The 22,897-nt window shown below is 52.2% G+C and overlaps 2 protein-coding genes across 3 annotated transcripts; one reads left to right on the plus strand and one right to left on the minus strand.

The window, feature by feature from the left end:
- Positions 1-3,398: 3,398 nt before the first annotated feature.
- Positions 3,399-9,867, plus strand: CA6 (carbonic anhydrase 6; the record flags this gene model as incomplete). The annotated part of the gene is made up of 8 exons (XM_079326189.1): positions 3,399-3,587; positions 6,063-6,208; positions 6,621-6,716; positions 7,204-7,270; positions 7,724-7,881; positions 8,165-8,288; positions 8,636-8,734; positions 9,257-9,867. The coding sequence occupies exons 1-8, from the start codon at positions 3,566-3,568 to the stop codon at positions 9,865-9,867; spliced, it is 1,323 nt and encodes a 440-aa protein (XP_079182315.1). The 5' UTR covers positions 3,399-3,565.
- A 1,151-nt stretch (positions 9,868-11,018) lies between these two features.
- Positions 11,019-22,878, minus strand: LOC306812048 (solute carrier family 2, facilitated glucose transporter member 5-like). 2 transcript variants are annotated; one of them, XM_079326282.1, is made up of 13 exons: positions 22,823-22,878; positions 19,347-19,471; positions 17,695-17,793; positions 17,192-17,352; positions 16,631-16,755; positions 14,658-14,810; positions 14,451-14,576; positions 13,604-13,791; positions 13,147-13,257; positions 12,783-12,884; positions 12,336-12,411; positions 11,920-12,047; positions 11,019-11,285 (listed from the first exon to the last, which is right to left on the minus strand). In XM_079326282.1, exons 2-13 carry the CDS (start codon positions 19,401-19,403, stop codon positions 11,058-11,060), a joined length of 1,554 nt encoding a protein of 517 aa, XP_079182408.1. In that variant the 5' UTR covers positions 19,404-19,471; positions 22,823-22,878; the 3' UTR covers positions 11,019-11,057. The 2 variants fall into 2 exon arrangements, with proteins under 2 accessions (XP_079182408.1, XP_079182407.1); XM_079326281.1 differs by lacking the exon at positions 22,823-22,878 and adding an exon at positions 20,329-21,291.
- Between the last annotated feature and the right edge of the window lie 19 nt (positions 22,879-22,897).

Genomic DNA, 22,897 nt, shown 5'->3' on the forward strand with positions numbered 1-22,897 from the left:
TCCTCTCTCCAGAAAAAGCTGGCCAAGCCTCAGGCCAGGTTTAACACCACACACACTGAAAGGGCTCCAAGAACCAGCAACCACTGCCTGACATGGGCAATGCTTTATATTCCACAACATTCAGCTCACAGTTAGAAGCTCAGCATCCTCATCAATTTTAAGAACTTAATTAAAATTATTGTTATGTCCTAACCCCCAAACAAATTCACTCTTTGTGCCCTTAGTAAATCCTTCCCATGGATTGTTGTGATTCATAGAATCACAGAATGGTTTGGGTTAGAAGGACTTTAAAGACAAGAATTTGAGCTAACACAGATGTGGGGTTTGGATGTGCTGAGCACCCACAGCTCCTGCTGATGTCAAGTGAAATGTCACAAAAGTTGCAAAAGCTCCATTAAAAATTAATTCACTGTCATCTCCTGTGCTGCTGTGTGGAATTCTGAAGTGTAAAGAGGTGCAAACCCCCAAAATTTCACCCTCAGCTGATTTCAGAGCCTGTTGACACAACTGGATACACAAGGATTAAGAAGTGCATTGCAGGGCAGGTTTGCTTCGTTTGCTCCTTACACAGTTCAGTGCAACCGTCAGAATAAATGACTTCTTCAGAGGAGAGAGGGAAAAACACCTTTGGGTAACCAGCTGGATGTTACAGCAGCTCCCAAAGATTAAACATGCACTGCACAAACCAGCAACCCAGGAAAGGCCTTTTTATGTTAACAATTCTCTAAGTAAAATACCTGAGTAAAACACCTTCTCTGTTCTTCAGCACAGAAACCTGAGTTCCCAGGGCACCTGCAGCTCACCTGTGTCTCTTACTGTTGAATTGCTGTTATTATTCACAGAATCACAGAATCACAGACTGCCTGTGCTGCAGCACCTTGGGGCCTGTCCTGCCCAAACTGCCACCAAAACTGTCCCAAACTGCCACCCAAACTGCCCCAAACTGCCCCACTGGGTCTTGCCTTCTGTTCAGCTCAGAACAGAGCTCTGAACCTCATCCCAGACTCACCTCAGTTGCTGCCACCTCCCTGAATGGCTGAAAATCACCTTGTTCCTGGAAATAATTGTCAGTTTTATCACAAGCGGCAGGGACAGTGGGGACAGAAGTGCTGAGATTTCACTGATCTGAGCTTTCTTGCCTTTAATATTTGTTTAATATTGCTGCCTGCCACCTAAAACCAAGAGCCCAGCTATGCTGCTTTTGTTGGAATCTCTAGCTCTTTTCCATAGGAGGTAAAAATTCCATTCCTGGGGAGATTTCTGCTCCCATTTTGTTTTGAAACCATGGGTTTAGGAGCTGGGGGCCACAGCTGGGAAGAAAAGACTGCCAGCAGTGTCATTCCTGAGGGAGGAGAAGGTTTTTCAAAGAGAATGGCATTTGCCTGGTGACAGGATACAAAAAGGCAGACAGAGAATCCATGGTCTGTTCCCTGATCTGCCAAATGACTTTTACTGGACCACAGACAAGTGTTTGCTTGGGACACATTTTTAAGGAAATCAAGTGTCTGGGAGATACAGGAATCCACAAGAGCATTTAGACACCTGTCACCTGCTAGCTTTTATTTGAATTCTTGTGTGTTGTTTGAAAAGCCATCAGGATTTCAGTCTCTTCTATGGTGCCTGTATCTTTCAAGTCTAAATAGTTTTTGAGAGCTCTGAATTTTTCAAAGGTTGCAAATCTCTCCCATTCAAAATTAGATTTTCAGTGATGAGGAAAGATGTTGAAAGCAAAATGCTTTGAATGCTAAGGCTCAGGGGTGTGGGGTGCTTTTAAATCCAGTCTGAGGAGACTGATTCTCAGAGGAGATAACTGTCTACAGTTTTGATTTCTTTTAAGGTTGTGAGTGCTCTGCACTTTGGAAATCCACTCCTCTAAATGCCTTCTGCTCCTTGCTGTGTGAGGGGAAGCAGGTCTGAGGTCTGGGCTGGCTGGTTTTGCTTACAAAGCTCTGCTGTACCCAGACTGGCAGAAAGGAGCTTTTCAACCCATTCATCAGGAATGAATGGACAGGAAAAGTGAGCAGAGCTGTGCTGGGGTCAGACAGCAAGGTCAGACCTGAGGGCATCAGCTCTGGCCATGGGGACACCTGGGCCAGGACTGAGAATAGAGCCAAACCTGCTGGGGTGGGTGAGGAGCAGGGGTGCTGAAGGGCCAGAGCTGGATAAAGCAGCTGAGGGCTGGTAAAGCAGAATTTGGGCCAGCTGAGGGTCATTAAAGCAGCATTTGGGCTCCTGAGGGTTGGTAAAGCAGCATTTGGGTCAGCTGAGGGTCAGTAAATCAGCATTTGGGCTCCTGAGGGTTGGTAAAGCAGCATTTGGGTCAGCTGAGGGTCAGTAAATCAGCATTTGGGTTCCTGAGGGTTGGTAAAGCAGCATTTGGGTTCCTGAGGTTGCTAAAGCATCATTCCCCTTGGCTCTGGTTGCAGGTACACCACAGCCATGCTGATGGCACTGCTCCTGCTCCTGCCAATCCTCTCCCACTCCCACGAGGTGTCCTGGACGTACCAAGGTAAAATCTGGGCTGGGCTGGGGTTGCTGCTGCTGGAGAAGCTCCCTCCCCTTCTGTGCTGCTGTCCCTCAGTGAGAGATCACAGAGCAGCTCATTTATTCCACTTTATTGATGCCTCCCTGTCTTGAAAGTGATTCTCCCTTTTTTACTCCTTTTGTGTGGTTAGGACACATTGTCAGGGTTAGCAGCACAACGAGGTTCAAACAATGGGGGAAATCTTTAGAATGTGTCAGAAGAAAAGCTGCCCTTTGGATGATCCTGCAAGGAAAAGCTTTAAATACTGCCTGCTCCTTATTTGATTGTCATATCCCAGGCAGTACAGAGCACTAAAAAGTACTTATTTAGGTATTTGTAATTTTTTGGTGAAATTTTATCAAAATTTCATTTGTGTCAGAAGGTTGTTTGCAGAGCTCACTGAAGTAAATGTTAATCTTTTTATGATCTTCAGTGGGTTAAGATAAAACAAAGGATACTGTTGAAGAGTTGCAATATCGCAGTTGCTCTCTCCCTAGTTAAAAGTAGGTAATTGCTGTCAGTTCCTGATCCCAAGCTGAGCCTTCCTGCCTATTGCCCCGATCCTATTCACTCACACTGGTTAAGAAGCCAATTCCACACCTCTGACACTTGGGACCCATTTCAATCCCCATTTCCATGCAAACACTGCTCCTGTTTGGAGGCTCAGCCTCCAGCCATCTCTGAGCCACTGCTGCAATGCAGGTTTCTCACTTTGCAGACACAATAATGTGAATTTTCACTCTGGGGAAGGCAAAGCAACCTTTTATGGCTGCAGCTCCTGGCGTTACAATAATTAGATTGGCATTTCCTGCTGGCAAATGGGGAGAGTGCTCCGAGTCCTGACTAACAGCACATCCCTGGCACTGCCTTGCCTCCCCTGCAGAAGGAGAGCTGGATGAAGAGCACTGGGGCCAGCATTTCCCAGGCTGTGCTGGCAAGCAGCAGTCCCCAATTGACATCCAGAGGAGGAAGGTGAGGTACAACCCCCAGCTGCAGCTGGAGCTCGAGGGCTACGAGGGGCCCTTGCAGGGCAGCTTCAGGATGACCAACAATGGCCACTCTGGTAAGGCTCAGGGCAGGAGCAGAGCTTCTGGTCCAGCTCTGGACATGCATTCACACACTGCCCTTCCTTTGAACTCACCTTACTTTGCCAGCTCACTTCATTCTGCTCTCTGAGGTTTGCTGTTTTCCTCAATCACCCAGGAAAGCTCTCCAGAAATACATAACTAAACCAGATAAAAAAAGGTAGTTAGGTTTCTGCAAGGTATTTTCTCTGTTGGACGTGAAAAGGGGATAAAATGCAGCTGGAGGATTCCAGATTGACCCTTTCCTTAATGTGCTGCAAGACAGCAGGAGTGCAGCAGTGAGTGGTATTTGGGGCACACTGACTCTTCTGCATTCAGAAAAATGCACCTTGTGGCCTGTGCTCAATCAGAAGTGACAGGAGTGGAAACCTCTGCATCCCAGGTTTGGATGGATGTAGGTCACCCATTAGAGCACAGAGGATCCCCCTCACAGCCAGAGGGTTTGGGGGTCAGGAAAGGAACTGAAACACAGCATGTGTTAAAAGTCCAGCCTTTGGCTACACAGTTCCAGGGCAATGCTCACAACTGAGGAGATCCCAGATTCCCCTCCTGCAATCTGTAATTCACTGCCTAAATAATTCATCTGTCAGAGTGATGCCTTTGGACTGCAGATGAGCAATGAGAGAATTTTCTGATGGCTGCAGGGGGGAGAGGATCAGTGGTTTTGGGAAGGTGCTGGGCACACAAAGCTGTCAGCTCTTGAGTCCTGCACAGCAGCTCTTTCTTCCTGCCTGCAACAAAGACAGAGATGTGTGAGGGCAGGGCAGAGCAGTGATGGCAGTGCCAGCAGAGGAAGATTGTTGTGACTGTGTTCCTGAAAATTGTAACTCCTTTTGTGTGGCTCACACAAGCTCAGCGTTCAGCCCGGAGCTCTCTGTCAGCACTACTGCCCTGCCTGCCTAGACATTAATTCTTGCAGGTTTAGCTTTTTTGACTGCATGTGTGTATTTGTCCATTCTTTTGTTAACTTCCCAACAATGATTTTCTGGTGCGGGGCAGTTTCCTAAAGCACAAAGACAAACGACTGTCCCTATTCACAGCTCCTGTGAGTCAGGCTGGGATTTTCTACTGGCTTCAGTGGGATGGGACAGGGCAGCAGAATCTCTCAGGGAGAACACTCAGCAGATCTGAAAGGGACAGGAGAGGGAATTATCAACAGCACTCTCCTTACAGCCTCTCAGAGCCAAACCCCAAATGTCTCACCCAGGAAACAAAGTTCATTTTTTCTGTGTGTTAGCAACAGGCTAAATCCCAGCTGCTTGCTGTGGTGTGAGTGGCTCACACAGAGAGCCTTGGGTTAGCAAAGCCTTTTGTTAAAGTCTTTTTGTTTTAAATAGGGTTGGTCCTCCAGCTGGAAGCATCTTCCTCCAGGAGCAGATTTAACTGGGATCTCTGGGGCCAGAGCTGGGCAGCCAGGCTGGCTGTGCTGTCCCTGCAGGCCAGGGGTGACTCACCCTGCTCAGCCCCAGCTCATTCTCCACTGCCAGCTCAGAGCAGTCACACTCCACGTGGGGAGAAGCAAGCCAGGCTACTCCCTGCCTTGTGCCTGCAGCAAATATTTGCCTGGAATATCTTAGAGGAGCCTTAAGCTTGTTATGAACTCACAACACAATTCCCTGGCTGTGTTTTGTAGGAAGTAGAAACCCTGGTGAGGTACTTGAAGTAAATAACCCTCATTATGGAAGGCAGTCAGCAGGGAACTTATGAAAAAGGTAGATTATTTTATCCCTCCCACTCTAGAGCCTTTGGGATATTAAAAGGAAGCATGCCTTCATCTTGTCTGTCTATGAACAGTTCACAAACAAAAGAAACTCCTCAGAAATCCAAACTATGACTAGTTAATAATATGTTGTGCTGCATTTTGCAAGGATAGTTGCTAGTTTTTATGACATGCTGGGGTCTTTCATTAAGATGAGGCAATTCTCCACTCTCACTCCTAGATTTATTAATATAATCTATGATTTCTGGCAGTGAATTAGCAGGAAGACAAAGGGTTTGTGACTTCTCCTTGGCAAGGAGAATAAAAGAGGTTTGTCTCCACAAATTCTTCAGCAATGGCAGAGCCTTTCCAAAAACCCACAGGGTGTTCCCAGGATGGCTGGGCTTGACTGGGAATTGAGGTAGCAGATGAGGCCACTCACTGTGATGATTCCTGTTCCTTTTCTGCCTTGGGAAGGAGGTGTTAGCAGTGCTGTGCTGAGAGCTGAGCACCGGGGCTTTGCTTGGTGCCTGATGCAGGGGGCTGCAGGCACAGCTGGGCAGAGCCCAGTGCTGCTTGTGCCCAGAGTGCTGCACCAGCCTGAGCCCAGGAAGGGTTCTAAGCACTCCCAGCTTTAAACTTCACTGTGTGTGGGGTCACAGTGGGGTGGCGAATGCTCCTGCTCATCCCGTGAGCCCTGCAGGAGCCGCTGGAGGGGCAGCAGCAGCGCTGGCTCCCGTGCTGTCGTTCGCAGTGCAGATCGAGCTGCCCCCCTCGCTGAGCATCAGCCGCGGGCTGCCGGGCCCCTACCGGGCGCTGCAGATGCACCTGCACTGGGGCGGGCTGCGGCAGGAGAGCGGCTCCGAGCACACCATCGACGGCATGCGCTACCTCGCCGAGGTCAGCGCGGCTGCGGGCGGGCAGGGCTCTGCTCGGGAGCGGGGCTGCGGACACGGGGAGAGCGGGGATCACACAGGGGAGAGCGGGGATCACACAAGGGATCCCGCGGGGGAGAGCGGGGATCACACAAGGGATCCCACAGGGGGGAGCGGGGATCCCACGGGGGCAGTGCTTGCTGCCCTGGGAGGGCTCAGCCGGGTGGAGCTGGCACAGAAGGCTCCAAGAAAAGCCGTGGTAGCAATGCTTGTGTCCTTTAGCTGTTCCCTCACAGCACCACAAATCTTTGGTTTACAAATGTCCCTTTGGGGCACAAAGAGCAGGACTGGGGTGGTGACAGTCCCTTCAGCCTGTCCCTATAAACACCCAAAGCCGTGCATTACTTCTTACTAAGTGACTCTGTCTCTCTCCCCAGCTGCACATTGTGCACTACAACTCTGCAAACTACTCCAGCTTTGAAGAAGCCAAAGACAAGCCCCAGGGGCTGGCAGTGCTGGCCTTCCTGTACACGGTAGGTGTGAGCCAGGCTGGGCATGGATGAGCCAGACCTCCCTCAGACACCAGCCAGCTTGGTACAGCTGGGCCAAGGGATGGGCTCTGGCACCTCTTTAGGAGGCTGTGCTGCCTCCACTGGGCCATCTGGGCTTCACAACAACACCCTTGGGAGCTCCAGAAAAAAAAAAAAATTATGTAAAATCTGTATATATCTATCTATATATATCCCATATGTAAGAATATCAGGTGTAGCTGGGGTTCCCTGCTATGCCTCCAAGCCTTGCTCTGCTTTGCCATTGGGATATATTTGATTCAGTGTGGATTTAAAAGCAGTAAAAAAGAATCCTGTTTACTATTCTACCCAAGCTGTACAAACCTGACCATGTCTGGCACTGTCCAGCCCATCAGGAGATCTGTGGTGTTTGTTTTCTTTGTCTCAGCTGGTTAGCAGGGAGAAGGACAGTCAGGTCAAGCTTTTGATCAAGTGTCTGTGCTGTGTTTAGGATGGGCACTTTGAGAACACCTACTACAGCGAATTCATTTCCAAACTGGCAAGGATCAGGTTTGCAGGTGAGCCCTGGGAATGCCTTGCTGTGTCCCTGATGTCCTCCCAGCCTGTGTGCACACACTGGGAGCAGCTGGCACAGCATCCTCAGCCCTGCACAACAGCCAGCCCAGCCCAGGGCAGGGGGAAGGTGCTCAGGGCAGCAATAAAAGCTCTCCTGGAGCTCTGTGCAGCACCAAATATCAGCTCCCTGCAGCCTGCACACCCCCTGATGCCACCTGGGAGCCCCCCCAGCACTGGCAGAGTGCTGAGAGCAGCTGCCCAGGGCCCAGACACTCTGAGTGACAAACCACAGCCCCAGGAAGGGCCTCTCATGCCCCTTCATCTCCAGCCAGTTGCACCAGAGCTCTGATGAGCCAGTGCTCTGGGCAGAGGGATTCCAGCCCCAGCTCCAACAGCCCTTCCACCTCCCTCTTCCCTCCCTTTAACCTTTGACACCATCTCTGCTTCCTTTGGAGGTCAATCAACAACACTCAGCTCTCTGGATGTCCAAGCCATGCTGCCAGAAGACCTGTCCCAGTTCTACAGGTACCAGGGCTCCCTGACCACACCGCCCTGCTCCGAGAGCGTCATCTGGAGCGTCTTCCACTCGCCCATCGTGCTGTCCCACACTCAGGTAACGGGGGCTGTCCCAGCTCCCAGCACTGCCCTCCTGTGCCCAGGGCTCTGGGGAGCAGCAGAGCCCTCAGGGGCTCGGGATGGGCGCTGGGGAGGGGTCCCTGGGGTGTCCTTGTTCCATTCTGCACTGCATATCCTGGCAGAGCTGCTGTCCCTGTGCTCCGTGTGCTGTCCCTGTGTGCTGTCCCCGTGTGCTGTCCCTGTGCCCCTTGTGCTGTCCCTGTCTCCATGTCCGTGTCCCTGTCCCCATGTCCCTGTCCCCGTGTGCTGTCCTGCCCCAGATCCAGCTCCTGGAGAACACCCTGCTGGACTGGCACAACCGGACCCTGCACAACGATTACCGGCACGCGCAGCCGCTGTGGGGCCGTGTGGTGGAGGCCTCCTTCCCAGCCCAGCGAGCCCAGGGTGAGGCCCAGGGGACCCCCGGGGGGCTGGGGGGACAGACACCCTCGGGAAGGTGTGAAACTGCCAGTCCTGGATCCCAGTGTGGGAGCAGCACTGGCCCTGCTCAGCTGGGAGAGCCCCGTGTGCCTCCTGTGCTTTAGGGCTGTGCCAGCCCTGCCCTCTGAGTGCCACAGCCCCAGGGCAGCTGCTGCTGCCTGGCTCAGGGGTCTGCTGGGTGTGGGAGCAGCTCTGGCTGGGCACCACACAGAGGAGAGGAGCTGCATTTGAAAACACAGCTTTTGCTCAGACTAGAGGATTCTACCACGTGGGTCCCAGCCTTCTGTAAATTGAGCTGTCTGTTGCTCCAGCACAGTGCCATCCAGAGGAATTCACCCTCAGGCTGGATCAAATCCAGATGCAGCTCCAGGACTTGAGGACAGAGTTGCTGAATGGACTGAGCCACACAGGTGAGAAACACAGGTTGAGTCCAGCTCACCTTGTGAGTATGAAGAGCCCATGCCCTCCTGACCTTGGTGGCCCAAACCATTGCCAGGTTTGGTACTGGCACACACAGGTAGTATTTTGTCCCATATCTGGGTCTGCTGATGGAAATCCTTCACCATCAAGGGCAGCCAGCCCTGAGCCAGCTACTCCCACAGCAGCTGCAGCTCTCCTGCCACTTGGGAGCACATTTTTTACAGGCAGTGAAAAATTTCAGCTCAGTTCCCCCAGGATAAACAATCATCACCTCTATTTTACACAGCATGAGAAAAGAGGAGGAAGGAGGGAAAAACATTATTTTCCCAAACATTTGGGTGAGAGAGCTCACCTCAGCTTTTCATCATTTCAAACCCCTTCCCTGCTGGCACAACACGCAGCAGTTACTGGAAATTCAGACTACACAGCCCTGCCAGTCCTGTAGGTGTTATTCTCTAGGATTGGGCCTTACTTACAGCAAATTTAAATGCTGGCTTTTTTGGTTATTTCAGGTACAGAGTGCAACACCTTTCCAGCTTTCTATTTCCCTGCGGAGAACATTGAGAGCTTTGTGGAGGTGCATCCCCTCCGTGCAGTGTCTCTCCAAGCCTTCACCCTGTGCTTCTGGAGCAGAACCCAGCCCGTCGGCAGCCAGACCATCCTGTCCTACTCCACCGGGGACAGCGACCGCGAGCTGGCGGTGACAGTGGGCGCAGAGCTGGGGCTGTGGCTCGGGGGCCGGTCCCTGAGCTTCCCCCTGCCGCAGGGGGCTGGGGGCTGGCTGCACCACTGCGTGACCTGGTGCTCCCGGGAGGGCACGGCCACCGCCTGGCTGAACGGGGCGGCCGGCCGAGCGCAGCGCCTGCAGCCGGGCTACGCCAGCCGGGCCGGGGGCTCGCTGCTGCTGGGCAAGGCCAGGGACGCTCTGCTGGGCACGGTGCGCGATGGGTTCACCGGGGCGCTGAGCCGGCTGGGGCTGTGGGGCAGCGCGCTGGGCGCCGCGCAGATCCGGGCGCTGGCGCTCTGCAGGGCCGCGCCCGGCGGGGACATCATCGCCTGGGGCCGGACCCCCATGGCCCTGCAGGGCGGGGTGCGGCTGCAGCCGGACACCAGCTGCCCCTGACACTGCCGGTGACACTGCCCTGACACTGCTTCGCTGCCCCGACACTGCCCCGACACTGCCCTGACACTGCTCCGCTGCCCCCGCCACTGCCCCCGCCACTGCCCCCGACACTGCCCCCGACACTGCCCCCGACACTGCCCCCGCCACTGCCCCCGCCACTGCCCCCGACACTGCCCCGACACTGCCCCCGACACTGCCCTGCTGCCCTCGGGGCACCGCCGGGTCCCGGCTGCTGCCTGGGGAACGCTCCGTGTCTGCTCCTTTCTCCTCCTGCCCTGTGCAGCTCACTCTGCACCTCTGGTGCTTTTCCGAGAGACCAAAACCTCCAGCGGTGAGATAAAAACTGCAGAATCTGCACCCTGGTTGTTACAGCCCTCCCAGGGGGTTGATTTAGATCCCCATACACAGGGGTTTTTTTTCATTCCAAGGAGCTGCTTTTTTAAATAAAATTTCTCTCCCATCCCTCACCCAACCTCAGTTTCTGAGTATCTTCCCTGCTGGTCCCTCCTGTGTGTCACCATCCCTTCCCTCTCAGTCTGTCCCACAGGAATGTGGACATGGGGCTCAGGCAGGGCAGGTCATGGGACGGGCCCTGTGCCATCCCTTGGCCTGTGGCACAATTTGCCTTCTTTTCTCTAGTGGATGTCGAGACAGAGCATAGAAACAGCTCCTTTTTCAACATGGGTATATTGAGCACAGGTATATTGTATATAAACTCATTTTCTAAGGTTAAAGTAAATCATGGGAAGGATTCTCCATCTACTACATAAAATCCATACCAAGCTGTTCGACAATTCTGCTTTTTTCAAAGCAGAGGGCAGCACACTGATATATCAAATTAAATTTAATTGCCCCTTGCTGGATCCTCAAACACACAGCTGAGAATTCCTCAGAGGACTTCAGTGCACTCCCTGCACTCGAGTGCCCCCAGCCAGCCCAGGGGCTGCTCGTGTCCCCAGGCTGTGTCACCAGGACACCAGGGACACACATCACCTCATGCCATCAGCTTCTTGGACATTTCCCTTTCCTTGGAACAACAGGAGGGCTTGGCAGCATCAGGTTTGCAGTTGGATTTGATCTAAAATGTCTTTTCCAGCCTTAACAGTTCCGTGGTGTCAGGTCAGCATCAAAGGAGGAATCCCTTGTTTGTCTCCTGCTGAACAGATCCTGTCAGGCCAAGCACAGCTGGCTCACATCTCACTGCTGGACAGTGCTTTCTTCTCCTCCTGCTTGCCCAGGGGGTAGGAATCTTTCAACTCTTTGCTTTCCTGAATCTCCACTTTGTTCCTCTTGGCCATGATCCTGTTGATTTCCATGAAGGTTTTATTCTTGGTCTCAGGAACAACAAAGAAGATGTAAAGCATGGTGGCGATGCAGATGGCACAGAAGATGAGGAAGCTGTAGGGCCCCAGGCCAGCCTAGGGCAGGGACAGGAGAGAGCAGGGTCAGGGCAGAATTCCAGCTGGGATTTGCTGCCCTGGGTGTGCTGCATCCTGCACTGCTGTGGAAAATGCAGCCACAGTCAAGTGCTTGTGTTTAACACTGAACCACTCAAAGTTGGGCTGGTTTTAGATTCTGTCTTCTCCAACCACCACCAGGGGTTTATTGGAGACTTGCTGGGAAAGAAGGCTGAGGGTCTGCTCCATAACTCAAACAAAACTCAGCAGCTGCCTTTGCCCAGCTGAGTCAGGGACTGCAGCAGCTCACGGGTCACTGCTGCTGGGGGCACCCTGATTTCAGAAGCCAAAATTATCCCCCTGAGGCACAGCCTGCAGTGGAGGACAGGAATTTGCCATCCTTTCCAAGCTCCTGAGCTCAGGATGAGACCTGGCAATCAAACTGCTTCCTTTTAAAGCCTGAGCAACAGCCAGGTGTGATAAGAAAATGCAGAGGAACATCATTTATAACATCAGTCTCTTGCCCTTAACACAATCCCACACAGGGGTTTTGAGAACCAACAAGTGCATTTACAGCTCCCCAAAGCCTGTCTGTAAGAGCCCAGGGGTGAAGAGGCTGATTTACAGCCCAGGTTTGGCCCTGGGGGCTCCTCACCTCCATGTAGAGGAACACCAGCCCCACGGTGAAGTTGCTGAGCCAGTGCACGGAGCCGCCCACCATGAACGCCGCGGGTCGGGACGACTGCAGGAACATCTCTGTGATCATCACAGCAGGAATGGGACCTGCAAGGCAGCCACAGCTGGGGGAGCCCCAAAGGCACTCCCCTCACTCTGGATTCCTGGTTACACTGCTCATTTCTCTGGTTTCTAACCATCAGTGTTTAGGAGCACCCAGTAAATCAAACAAGGATTAAATTTAAAGAAAAAAACGGGAAAATTAAATGACTTGCAAGGGCACAGCCACACAGAGATGAAATTCAGCCTCCTTGGATGAGCTCCACCAAGGTTTTGGATGGAAATTGAGCACAAGGCCTGGCTTTATCCAGCTTGAGGGGAGACTGGGGCACTTACTGGGTCCAATGGCATGGCCGATGATGTAGGCAATGACACAGACGATGCTGAGGTAGGACATCCAGGAGACAGTGGTCTGTGAGGGTGGAAGCTCAGATTAGATGTGGTTCCTGTCAGAACATCACCAGCACACTCAAGACACTGTTCACAGTGAGATCTGAAGGCATTCAGAGGCAGTGGCACCCTTCAGACAGTCCATAATAAAAAAAAACCCAGCCTGGGAATGATCCCTGCTGCCAGGACCTGGGAATGTGACATCCTGGGAGGAGCACTCAGACAGGCAGGATCACAGCTTTTCCTGGCTCTCTTCAAGGCAGATATGCAACAGAGACCTTCCATGCTGTCCCTTCCTCCCCAGGATGTAGAAGCATCCTCAAAATATTCCACTGCCTGTTCTCTGTGAAGCCCAGAAGTCATGGCAGGAGCACCTGAGCCATTCATACATACCTGGAGATTGAGGGCCAGAGTTAAGATTGCACAGGAGGCAGAGCACAGCAAAAAGCCAGCCAGGAGAAGGATCCTCCTCCCCAGGGACTCCACAATGAAAACCTGGAAAAGACGAGAGGGGGAGACACCAGGGGCTCAGCAATTGTTGCAGATGATTTTGCCCAAGGGACACCACAGGGCATCTGGCATGGAAAGCATCTCCCATGTGTGCAAATAAGGCTCTGGTGAAAGGTTTTTGGGCTGAGATGGTCTTTGAAGTCCCTTCCAACCCAACCCATTCAGTGACTGCAGGATCCCATGAGCACAGCCTAAGTCAAACAGGGCTTGGGGAGACTGGGCAAGTCAGAACTCAGCAGAAACTTACAGCCAGCAAGGTCATGAGGACGTTGATGGCCCCGATGGAGACGGTGACATACTGGATGCTGCTGCTCTGCACCCCTGCAGACTCGAAGATTCTGTCTGCATAGTAGAACACCTGCAGCACAAGCACAGCTGGGTCAGAGCCTGGCCCCAGGCAGAACGTGGCAATCCCCTTTTGGCTGCTTTGGATCCTGGCCCTGGTGCACAGAAGCCTGAGGATGGAATTTGTCCATTTCTGGTGTTTGGATCTGGGCACGAGCACTTTGTTCTAAACTCGTTCCCATTATCATTAACAGGGCAGCTGACCCTGTACCTTGTCCATGGATTTGGGGCTGGCCAGGCTCGACTCACCCTTCACTGGGTGAAGGAGCACTCCCAGCTTTCCCTCCTGTGCCAGCACTGTCCCCCTCACCCCCTGTGGAGCTGCACCCCCTGTTTGCACCCCGGCCTCCCCCACTCACCCCATTGACCCCCGAGAGCTGCTGGCCTGCCATCATGACGATGATGGAGATGAGCTGCCACCTCAGGCCCCTGAAGGTGAACAGGCTGAGCACAGAGAACTGCCCCTCCTCCTTCTCTGAGCGGTCCTCCTGGTACATCTCCTGGATCTCATCATCCACGTCCTCCCGGCCCCTCAGCCTCTGCAGAGCTGGTGGGGACAGCAGGGGGGTTGTGAGCCCCAGGACTGCACAGAGCTGTGCTGCTCCACACCAAGGCACAGCAATGTGTGACCCTGGGCAGTGCTGGGCACCTGGGGATGCACCCAGGCAGGGAAAGGAGCACAGTTCTGAGAATTCCACCCACCAGCAGCACAGCAGTGAAGGGTTTCACACCCTGGAGCTGTCAGCTGTGTCCCACAGGCAGAGCTGAGCCATCCCTGTATCCCTGTATCCCTGTATCCCATCCCATCCCTGTATCCCATCCTTGTATCCCATCCCTGTATCCCATCCCTGTATCCCATCCCATCCCTGTATCCCATCCCTGTATCCCTGTATCCCTGTATCCCATCCCATCCCTGTATCCCATTCCACCCCACCCCACCCCATCCCAGCCCATCCCATCCCTGTATCCCTGTATCCCTGTATCCCTGTATCCCTGTATCCCTGTATCCCTGTATCCCTGTATCCCTGTATCCCATCCCTGTATCCCTGTATCCCTGTATCCCTGTATCCCTGTATCCCATCCCTGTATCCCATCCCTGTATCCCATCCCTGTATCCCTGTATCCCTGTATCCCTGTATCCCTGTATCCCTGTATCCCTGTATCCCATCCCTGTATCCCACCCCACCCACCCCACCCCTCCTGTACCTCTCCGTGCCTGCTCCTCGTTGCCCTTTTGGATCAGCAGGTACCTGGGGCTCTCGGGGAAGAAGGGCAGTGTCAGCAGCTGGAGCAGGGATGGGATGCCAGTGAGCCCCAGCAGCACAGGCCACCCTGCAGCAAGGCCACAAGACATCAGCTGAGAGAAACCCTGGCCCTTGGAGCCCCCAGAGAGGTCCTGGGGCAGAGCTTTACCTTCAGCATTGCCAAGGATGCTGTTGAGACCGAGGATCTGAGCTGCCAGGATGCCGATGGTGATGAAGAGCTGTGGCACCACCCCGATGGCTCCTCTCAGGTTTTTGGGGGACATTTCCCCAAGGAACATGGGAACCACATTGGAAGCCAGACCTAGAAATTAAGAGGACAGTGTTAGACATGCATCTCAACCTTCAGCCAGCTGCTGGTTTCCCACAGGGAACAAAAGAGATTCCTGATGAACCACAGGATGTGCAGAAGCTTCACACTCAGACCCTCCTGCTCTGGGTGTTTGGGTTATCAGCTGCTGGGCAGCAAAGCATTTTTGGAGTCTGGCAGGATTAGCAGGAGCCTGCCTTGCCTCCAGAGCCAGCAGGTGATTTGGGGGTGTCTTGGTTTGAGTGCTCAGTGTTTATCCTCCTAAAAAAGCCCCTTTCTCCCAGCAGGCTCTGCCAGGGGCAGCACAAGAGACACAAAGGAAAATGGTGCAGCTTCAGGTTTGCAAACAAACTCAAAGTATGAGAGAGGAACTTTTGCTTCCTCAAAAACAAGAAGAGAAATCAGTACCCAGACAAGCTGATGTGAAAGTGGAAGGAAATGATTTTGTGCTAGTTTTTAAAAATTCCCTGCCCAGTAATGCTGTGCTGGGAGGTTTGCTGCTCTGAGATGTCTTGCAGGTGTCTTGCTGGAATAGGTATTTATGCTCTAATAAGGACACCAGGGACATGGGTTATTTTTAGGAACATTCTAGGGTTGCCCCACAGTGACCCCAGCGAGCTGCCAGCTGCTGTGTTGTGCTGTAAATCCTGGCAGCTCCAAAACTCCTGGAATCAAATGACCACACTCTAATCTGACATTTCAGAGTCCCCAGGCCTCAGGAATTGGGTGTAACAAAGGAGATCAGGCTGATATTAGAAAGCTAAAAGGCCTGAAGGGTACAGAAAGAAGTGCCAGCAGTGCCAGAGGGTGACACTGGGATCCTCCCCAGGGTGACACTGGGATCCCCAGATCCCCCCCAGGCACAACACCCAAGTTCAGCCCAGGTCAGCCTGAGAAGGACAAGCCAGGGCAGCCAAGCTGGATTTGTCTGTTGTTTATAAATAACTGAAAAGAGGGATCACATTCAACAAGACCCTTAGCATTTATTCCAAGCTCCAGTTGCAGCTGCCAGGTTTAAGGGAGTCAAAAGCCAAAAAAACTCCATTAGATTAAAAAAAAAAAAAAAAAAGAAATTTGAAAACAAGAAACTGGCTTGGGAAAGCAACTTGATCTGTACATGCTGCAATTACAGTTGGTGAGCTAAGGCAGGAAATTTGTTCTTACAAGCTATCCCAGCTCATTAACAAACCATGGAGTGTGCCAGTCTCACCAGCCCAAAGCCAATTAATTGAGCCTAAATGCTCTTAGGACCCTTCTAGACCTGGCTGTGCTCAGGGTACCCAGCATGGTTCTGTTCTGTTCCTGCAGCTCCAATAAAGCCACTGACAGCAGGAACACACAGATATCCTTGGCTTCCCTCTGTCTCTGCAGGAAATCCAGTGGCTCTGAGCCCTCTGCTGCTCCTTTTAACATTTCTTTTCTCCTGCAGGAAGAACAGTCAGTTCCAGGATTGGATTATTGGATCTGGCAATGCTTTTGATGGATTATTCTGGTTATGTTAAAAAGAAAAGAAGTACACTATCTGCTTTGAATTGTCTGGGAAAACAGATTATCCTCAGCAGGTTTGCTGGGGTGGGAGCTGCAGTGCCCAGCAGATGTTTATGGCTGCATTTGCAGACTCACATCTCCTCCCTACAGCTTAAATTCCAGTCCCAGGGCCATTATCTCCCAAAGATCTTTAGTACTTCTGCAGCAGGCTGAAGCACAGCCTTGTCATGCAGATTGCAAAGTGTGCAACCTGTGAAAGCATCTGCTGGGAGAATAAAACACCTTTACACAGCCAAAGAAGTATTTATTGCTCACCATCCACTTACCAGCAAATACTCCCATGACAACTCGGGAAAGGATGATTACTTCAAAGGTTTTTGCCAGCTCTGAGGTTCCCATAAGGATTGCAGCAGCGATGGAAAAGAGGTTATTTATCAGCAAAGTGCCCTTTCTGCAAAGGAACAGGAAAAGAGACAGACTCAGCTGGGCATTTCTGAGCTGCAGAGAGATCCCCCTGTGCTGTGCTGTCCAAACTCAAATAAATTATTGTGCCAAACGCTGACCAAGGAGGAAATGGCAATTCCCACATTTTGCCTGCAGGCAGTGAAGGCTTCCAGAAAGGAGAAATTTCTCAGGGAAATTGAGCAGCAGCAGCAGGGCCTGATCTGAGATCCCAGGTTTTTCCCTTTTCCTTTCACTGCTCTGCCTGGCTCAGCACCCAGCCTTGGCCACAGCAGAACCACAGAAATTCCTCCTGTGGCTGAGCTCTCCCTCATCCCCCTGCTCAGGTGAGGTGTGGGGGAATTTCAGGCTGCTGAAGGGCTGGGCAAGGTGGAGCCACCACGAGATAAAAGCTGAGATAACACAAGTCCTCTGCTCTCACTCACCGGCCACAGTTGTTGACCATTGGCCACACCATGAGTGACCCAAAGAGGCCACCCAGAGGGAACATGGACACAGTGAGGGACCAGAGCAGTGTCTGGAAGCTGCTGGCCATGGGCACTCCAGTCCTGTCCAGGTAGGTTCTGTTGTAAAACTCCTGCATGTACTGGAATGAAGCACAAAGCAGATTCAGCACAGTGAGGACAATTTTCCATTGTGCTGTAAAGGTTCAGTGTAAAGTTTAGATAACAGCAAATGCCATAAAGCTCTGCCATAAAGCTCTGCCATAAAACAACTGTCCTGATAAAAAACCAGAATGGGTGAGCTGGGAAATGGGTGTAAGAGAGGGATGGAGAAGCCTGGGCTGGAGAACTGGTCCTGCCCTTTAGGATGTGCCTGGTTCCCGGAGGGGAGGCCCCCAGAGCCCATCGGGGCACAAATACATTTAATTTACTCTGTTACCTGTGCCTGGCTCTGCTCTCACCCCTCCCAGCCCGGGGCCACTCACCGGGGCAGGAGAGTTGATCACAGACACGTTGTAGCCATACTGGAAGGAGGATCCAAAGGCAGAAATCAGAGCTACCAGGGCCAGGGGAAGTGTCATTTTCTGCAGAGGGAGAGGAAAAAAACCCATGAACACCACCTTGGAAGAGGGTCTGGTTTTAGGCTTTAATAACATTCAGTAAAAACTAAGAAATACCCAAAGTCTTGCTTTCTGTGTTTCCCCCTTCGTTTTGCTGCATATAGAAGCCAAATGGGTTGTTTCCATTACAAGTCATTTTGTTCTGCTTGCTATGCCCACAGTCATTAAAGTAATTCACTTTGCTTTGCTGGTATTGATGAATCATTTGGATGATTAATTTTTTTCAAGTTACCATTCCTAAAACACCACCCTGCAGGGAAAAGGTTGTATGCAATTATTCTTTCCCAATGTGCAAATTGGGCAGTGGAATATCACAGGATATTGGCACAGGAGAGCTTTAAAAAGAAGTTATTTTTGCATCCAGTGGCAAAATCACTTTCCTGTTCATTTTTTCTTCCTCTGCATTTTGGGATCGAGCTATTTATGGATCTAACTGATTGTCACTGAGGCCAATTAGAACTTACCCAAGCAGCCCCAGAGGGATGAGGGGTACAGGGCTGCACTTTGCACTAGAGCAGAGGGGAGTTGCCATCTGGAGCAGGATCAGCACCCCGTTGTGGGCACACATTCCCCAGTGCCACAAACACCCAAAACAACTTTTCCCAGCAGTTCAGCTGCTGTGCAGCCCCCGGGCTGTGTTGACAGAGCTGGGTTGTTGGGGTTTTGTTTGGCTGGCTTTTATAGCTCACTAATGCATCTCACTGCTGCTACATCAATAAAGCCATTTTTCATTTTCATCTCGTTTGCTGCCACCGTCACCAGCCTTAATGGCCTTAATGTCTGCAAGGTTTTCCTTCAGCTCTGGTCCCACATGAGGGCTCTGTCATTTCTCTAATTGAACATTTGTCCAAATTGCTGCTGGTGCTTCTTTCTGTTCCTCAGAATCCCTGGCAGCTCAGCTGCAGGGATCTGCAGAGTTTAAGGTGTTACAGGAGATTGAAATTGATCTCAGCCTAAGGAGCAGGAGGAAGCTGAGGCTTCCAGATCTGTTTTCTAGGAGGAGATTGCTGCCATCCTCTCATTGGTGATGAAAAGCTGCCGCCTCACTTTCATTAACCAAATCCCAGGAGCTCAAAAGAGCCACTGGTGTTAATTATTGACATTCAGCACTTTCAGGGAAACCTCTGGCATTCCCCAGCAATGCATTGTGCAAGACTCCCCAAATATTGCTGTGAAAGGCAGCCCCAGCCAGAAGTGTCTGCAGCCTAAAACTGATTTGAAAGGAGGAAAGAAAACTCACACACAGAAGGGGAAAGTCTCAGAGAAGGGGAAAGTCTCACAGAAAGGGAAAGTCCCACAGAAGGGGAAAGTCACTCAGGAGTTACGGGGTGGGAGAGCTGCAGACAATCACGAGACAATGCAACACTGCCCTGCAGACAGACCCAGACTGGGCTCAAGAACAGAAACATCTCAACCCAAGAGACCATGGTCTTTGCTCTCTTTACAGCTGTACAGAGCCCAGGGACTGCTCTGTCTCCTGTGGGAGGCTCAAGCTGGAAGCAGGCAGCAACACTCACCCCCTTGGGACCCTCGCTGCCCTCGGAGCTCTCCTGCTTCCCTCTGTTCAGCTTCATGCTGGGCTGTGAATCACTGCTGAGCTCAGGTCCTTCCAGCCAAGGCAGCCACGGGGCATGGAAATGCTCTGCACAGAAAAACCCCTCCTGTGACCCTCCAAGCACCTCCAGTGGGCAGCAGGCTCTGCCAGCCGGGTCTGATCATCCCCCTCCTCTGCCCGACTCCCCCACGGCTCCAATTTCCTTTTCTTTCCACTCTGTTGTCAGATGTTTCACCAGATCCTGTCCCAAACAGAGGTGCTGCCCAGGGGCACAGGCTCATCCCCCCAGGGAGCAGGGCAGAGCTGGCACCAGGCTGGTAAAATGAGCTGATTTCCCTGTACCTGACACGGACAAGGAGAGCCCATGGAGCTGCAGCTCGGGGCAGTGGGGCTGGGACAGCTGCAGGTGTCACCCAGCAACTGCAGCATCAGGGAACACAGAGAACAGCCCTGGCAGCACAGAGGGTTTGTCCTGAGCCACAGCAGGGCAGCTGGAGCCCAGGAACCCCTGCAGCCAAAACCTGCTCAGACACAGCCTGCACAGCTCTGTCCTGGGCCGTGCTGCTCCCCTGCATCCAAAACTGCACAGCTCTGCCCTGCATCCAAAAACTGCACAGCTTCCCTCTGCATCCAAAAACTGCACAGCTCTGCCCTGGGCCATGCTGCTCCCCTGCATCCAAAACTGCACAGCTTCCCTCTGCATCCAAAAACTGCTCAGCTCTACCCTGGGCCATGCTGCTCCCCTGCATCCAAAAACTGCACAGCTCTGTCCTGGACTGTGCTGCTCCCCCTGCATCCAAAAACTTCACAGCTCTACCCTGGGCCATGCTGCTCCCCTGCATCCAAAAACTGCACAGCTCCCCTCTTCATCCAAAAACTGCACAGCTTCCCTCTGCATCCACAGCCTGCACAGCTCTGCCCTGGGCCATGCTGCTGTTTCCTACCTTGCAGGGACCAGCTGGCTCAGGCACTGCTGAGGTCCTCAGAGCTCATCCTCCCAGAGCTGTGGCTGTGTCAGTGTCTCTCCCAAAGCACTGGAGTTCCTTTCCCTCCTGGTGCAAGGGGTGCCCCACGTGCTCCTCTATTAACCTCCTCTGGTACGGGATTGCTTTAAGAGCCCAGCACCTGGTTAATTATCCACCACCACTCTCCAGCTTATCAGAGAAATGCAAAGTTCATAAGCGTCCCCAGCAGCCAGAGAAACTAGAAGCAAACCTCCTGTTTATTGGTCTGTCTATTTTTATCACGCAGCTCAAAAAAAAGGCATCTCTTGAGCAACACCTCTTTTTCACGTGTCACACACGCGTTTCCCGGCTGCTGCGGCGCTGCCTCCTCCACGTGGGAGCAGCGTGCCTCAAAGTGGGAGAACAGAGCCCTGCTGCTCTCACTGTGCTGGAATTTAGTCACCAGATTCCTTGGCATTTATCTTTTATTGCGTTTCCGCTGCTGCTCCCAGGTATCTTGATGGGGATCACGCTCCTGTGTCACAGCTCACTCAGCAACTCTTGCTGTCCTCACCTTTGCAGATCCTAAAACAGGAGGGAAAATTCTGCCCCAGAGCTGGGGAAACTGCGAAGAGGAGAAATTTCCATCATGGAATTCCAGCCCTTTAAAGGCTCCCTTTGGGAGCTCTTGGCAGAATGTCAGCAGCTCTGAACTCAGCAAATACAGGGAAGGAGAATTCTCTACCATAGTCTTTAAACTCTGTTCCTGAACTTGACAAAATAATCTGGAAACATGGGAATCAAAGGAATCAGGAATCAAAGAGAACACATATGTTTGTAATCAAAACCCCTCCATCAGAGTAAATATTTGCTTATGGCAGCAGAACAGTTGGAATATTTTCCAAACACAGCAAGAATGTGGCAACAACATCTCTAAGGTTGTAATTGGCACTGGGATGATCTTGGAAGAGGCTGAAGGGAGACAGGAGAGACCAAGACACTTCTTGGGTTTTCAAAGTGACTGCAGGGGGGATCACCTTCAGCAGCTGGGATCTGTCTGCCTTGGCAAAGGGCAGAGCCAGGAAGGAGCAAAGAGCTGATTTTACAGGCATTTTACAAGCACAATTTCCATTTCAGCTGCAGCACACACCAGGATTTTCCATCTGTTCTTCACCCCAGAGTGTGTCAGCTGCAGACTTGAACTCCACTCTGTTCTCTTCTGGCCTCACCCAGCTCAAGGTAAGAGCTCCCCTGCACGTGTGCAGGATTTATTCACCCTCAGCCTGATGAGCTGTGCTCAAGGCTGATCCTGTGAAACCCTGATATCTTTGCATGGAAAAAAATTATCAAAAGGGCAAACTTAAGTTTCCAGGATAGTAAATCTGCTGGAGAACGTTAGTAGTGAGCTCTAAAATGTGAATTTTGAGCAGGAGCTGGCAGCCAGCCCTGCTGCAGAGTGCTCAATACTCATCCTGAGGAGACATCCCACAGAACACATCCACCTTCTGTGGCACCTTCTCACCTGCCTTTTGGGGAGGAATTGCATGTCCAGGCAGGGCTAATTCAATGTCCTGGGCCCCTGGGCTACCATGGGACTTTGGGTGAAACAAGGATTTAAGGAATAGATGATCTGCCTGAAAACAAGTCATGCACAGTCCCTGCTTTATCAGCTGTACAAATCAGACAGGGAAAGGCAGATTTGTCAGCCTGATCCTCAGCAACTGGAAAGGGCTGGATCCATAAGAACTCTGCAGCAGAACTTGGGCTCTGGAAACAAGAACCAGACAAGATCCTATTTTTGCTGCACAAATGCAATGCAGGGCAAGGTCCTGGTAAAGAAATAGAACTTTATTTTGTAAAAGTTGGAGAAAATACTTAAAAAACAAGCGAGTGAGGAGCTGTGATAAGGTAAACCACGATCTGCAGGTGGCACACAAAGGTGTGATCCAGGGTGACCCATCAGCCCCAAGGCACAGACACAGGAGTCAGAGCTCAGAGCCAGGCACTGTCCTGCTGCTGGAGCTGGGGGAACATCCCCAAATCCCTGAGCACTGAGGAGCCTGCAGGGCTCTGATCCCCCAGGAGATCCCCACCACAAACCTAACCCTGACCCTAACCACCAAAGAGGAGGGATAAACCCTCCAGAGTACCATCCATCACCAGATGAACACTTGTCCCTGTTGGAGGGAAGGAAGTGAGCCAGGCTGGGGCTCTGGGGAAGGCTCACACTCCTCATCTGGGCCATCCCATCCCCTCCTGCAGCTCCTGCAGCTCCTGCAGCTCCTGCAGCTCCCCTGCCCCACCTGAGCCTCTGCCAGCTCACCAGGCAGAAAAGCAAAACCCCAAACAAGTTTTAAGGTTTACAGGGGAGGGTAAGAGGAAGGAGGGGAGATAAACTGGAGCCCAGCTGAACACAAAGTGAGCAGAGTCTGTTGCAGAGGATGCTGAGCCAGCTGAGGAGCAGAGGCTGCAGTGAGGGAGTGAGGAACGGGACCTGTCCAGGCTCAGCCGCTCCAGCGCCGCTTTCCCCGGGCTGCAGCTCCCTCTGTGGGACTGTGGCACTCCCACA

This window comes from Erithacus rubecula, assembly GCF_903797595.1.
Source record: "Erithacus rubecula genome assembly, chromosome: 24".
NCBI classification, from domain to species: Eukaryota; Metazoa; Chordata; class Aves; order Passeriformes; family Muscicapidae; genus Erithacus; species Erithacus rubecula.

Excerpts from the sequence above, each read along its gene's own strand:
- LOC306812048 (XM_079326282.1), bottom strand. The coding sequence starts at position 19,403 with ATGAAGCTGAACAGAGGGAAGCAGGAGAGCTCCGAGGGCAGCGAGGGT. Across the intron at positions 14,577-14,657 it reads CATCCTTGGCAATGCTGAAG|GGTGGCCTGTGCTGCTGGGG; the intron begins GTAAAGCTCTGC and ends GCCTTGCTGCAG. Across the intron at positions 12,885-13,146 it reads TCCTCATGACCTTGCTGGCT|GTTTTCATTGTGGAGTCCCT; the intron begins GTAAGTTTCTGC and ends CGTCTTTTCCAG.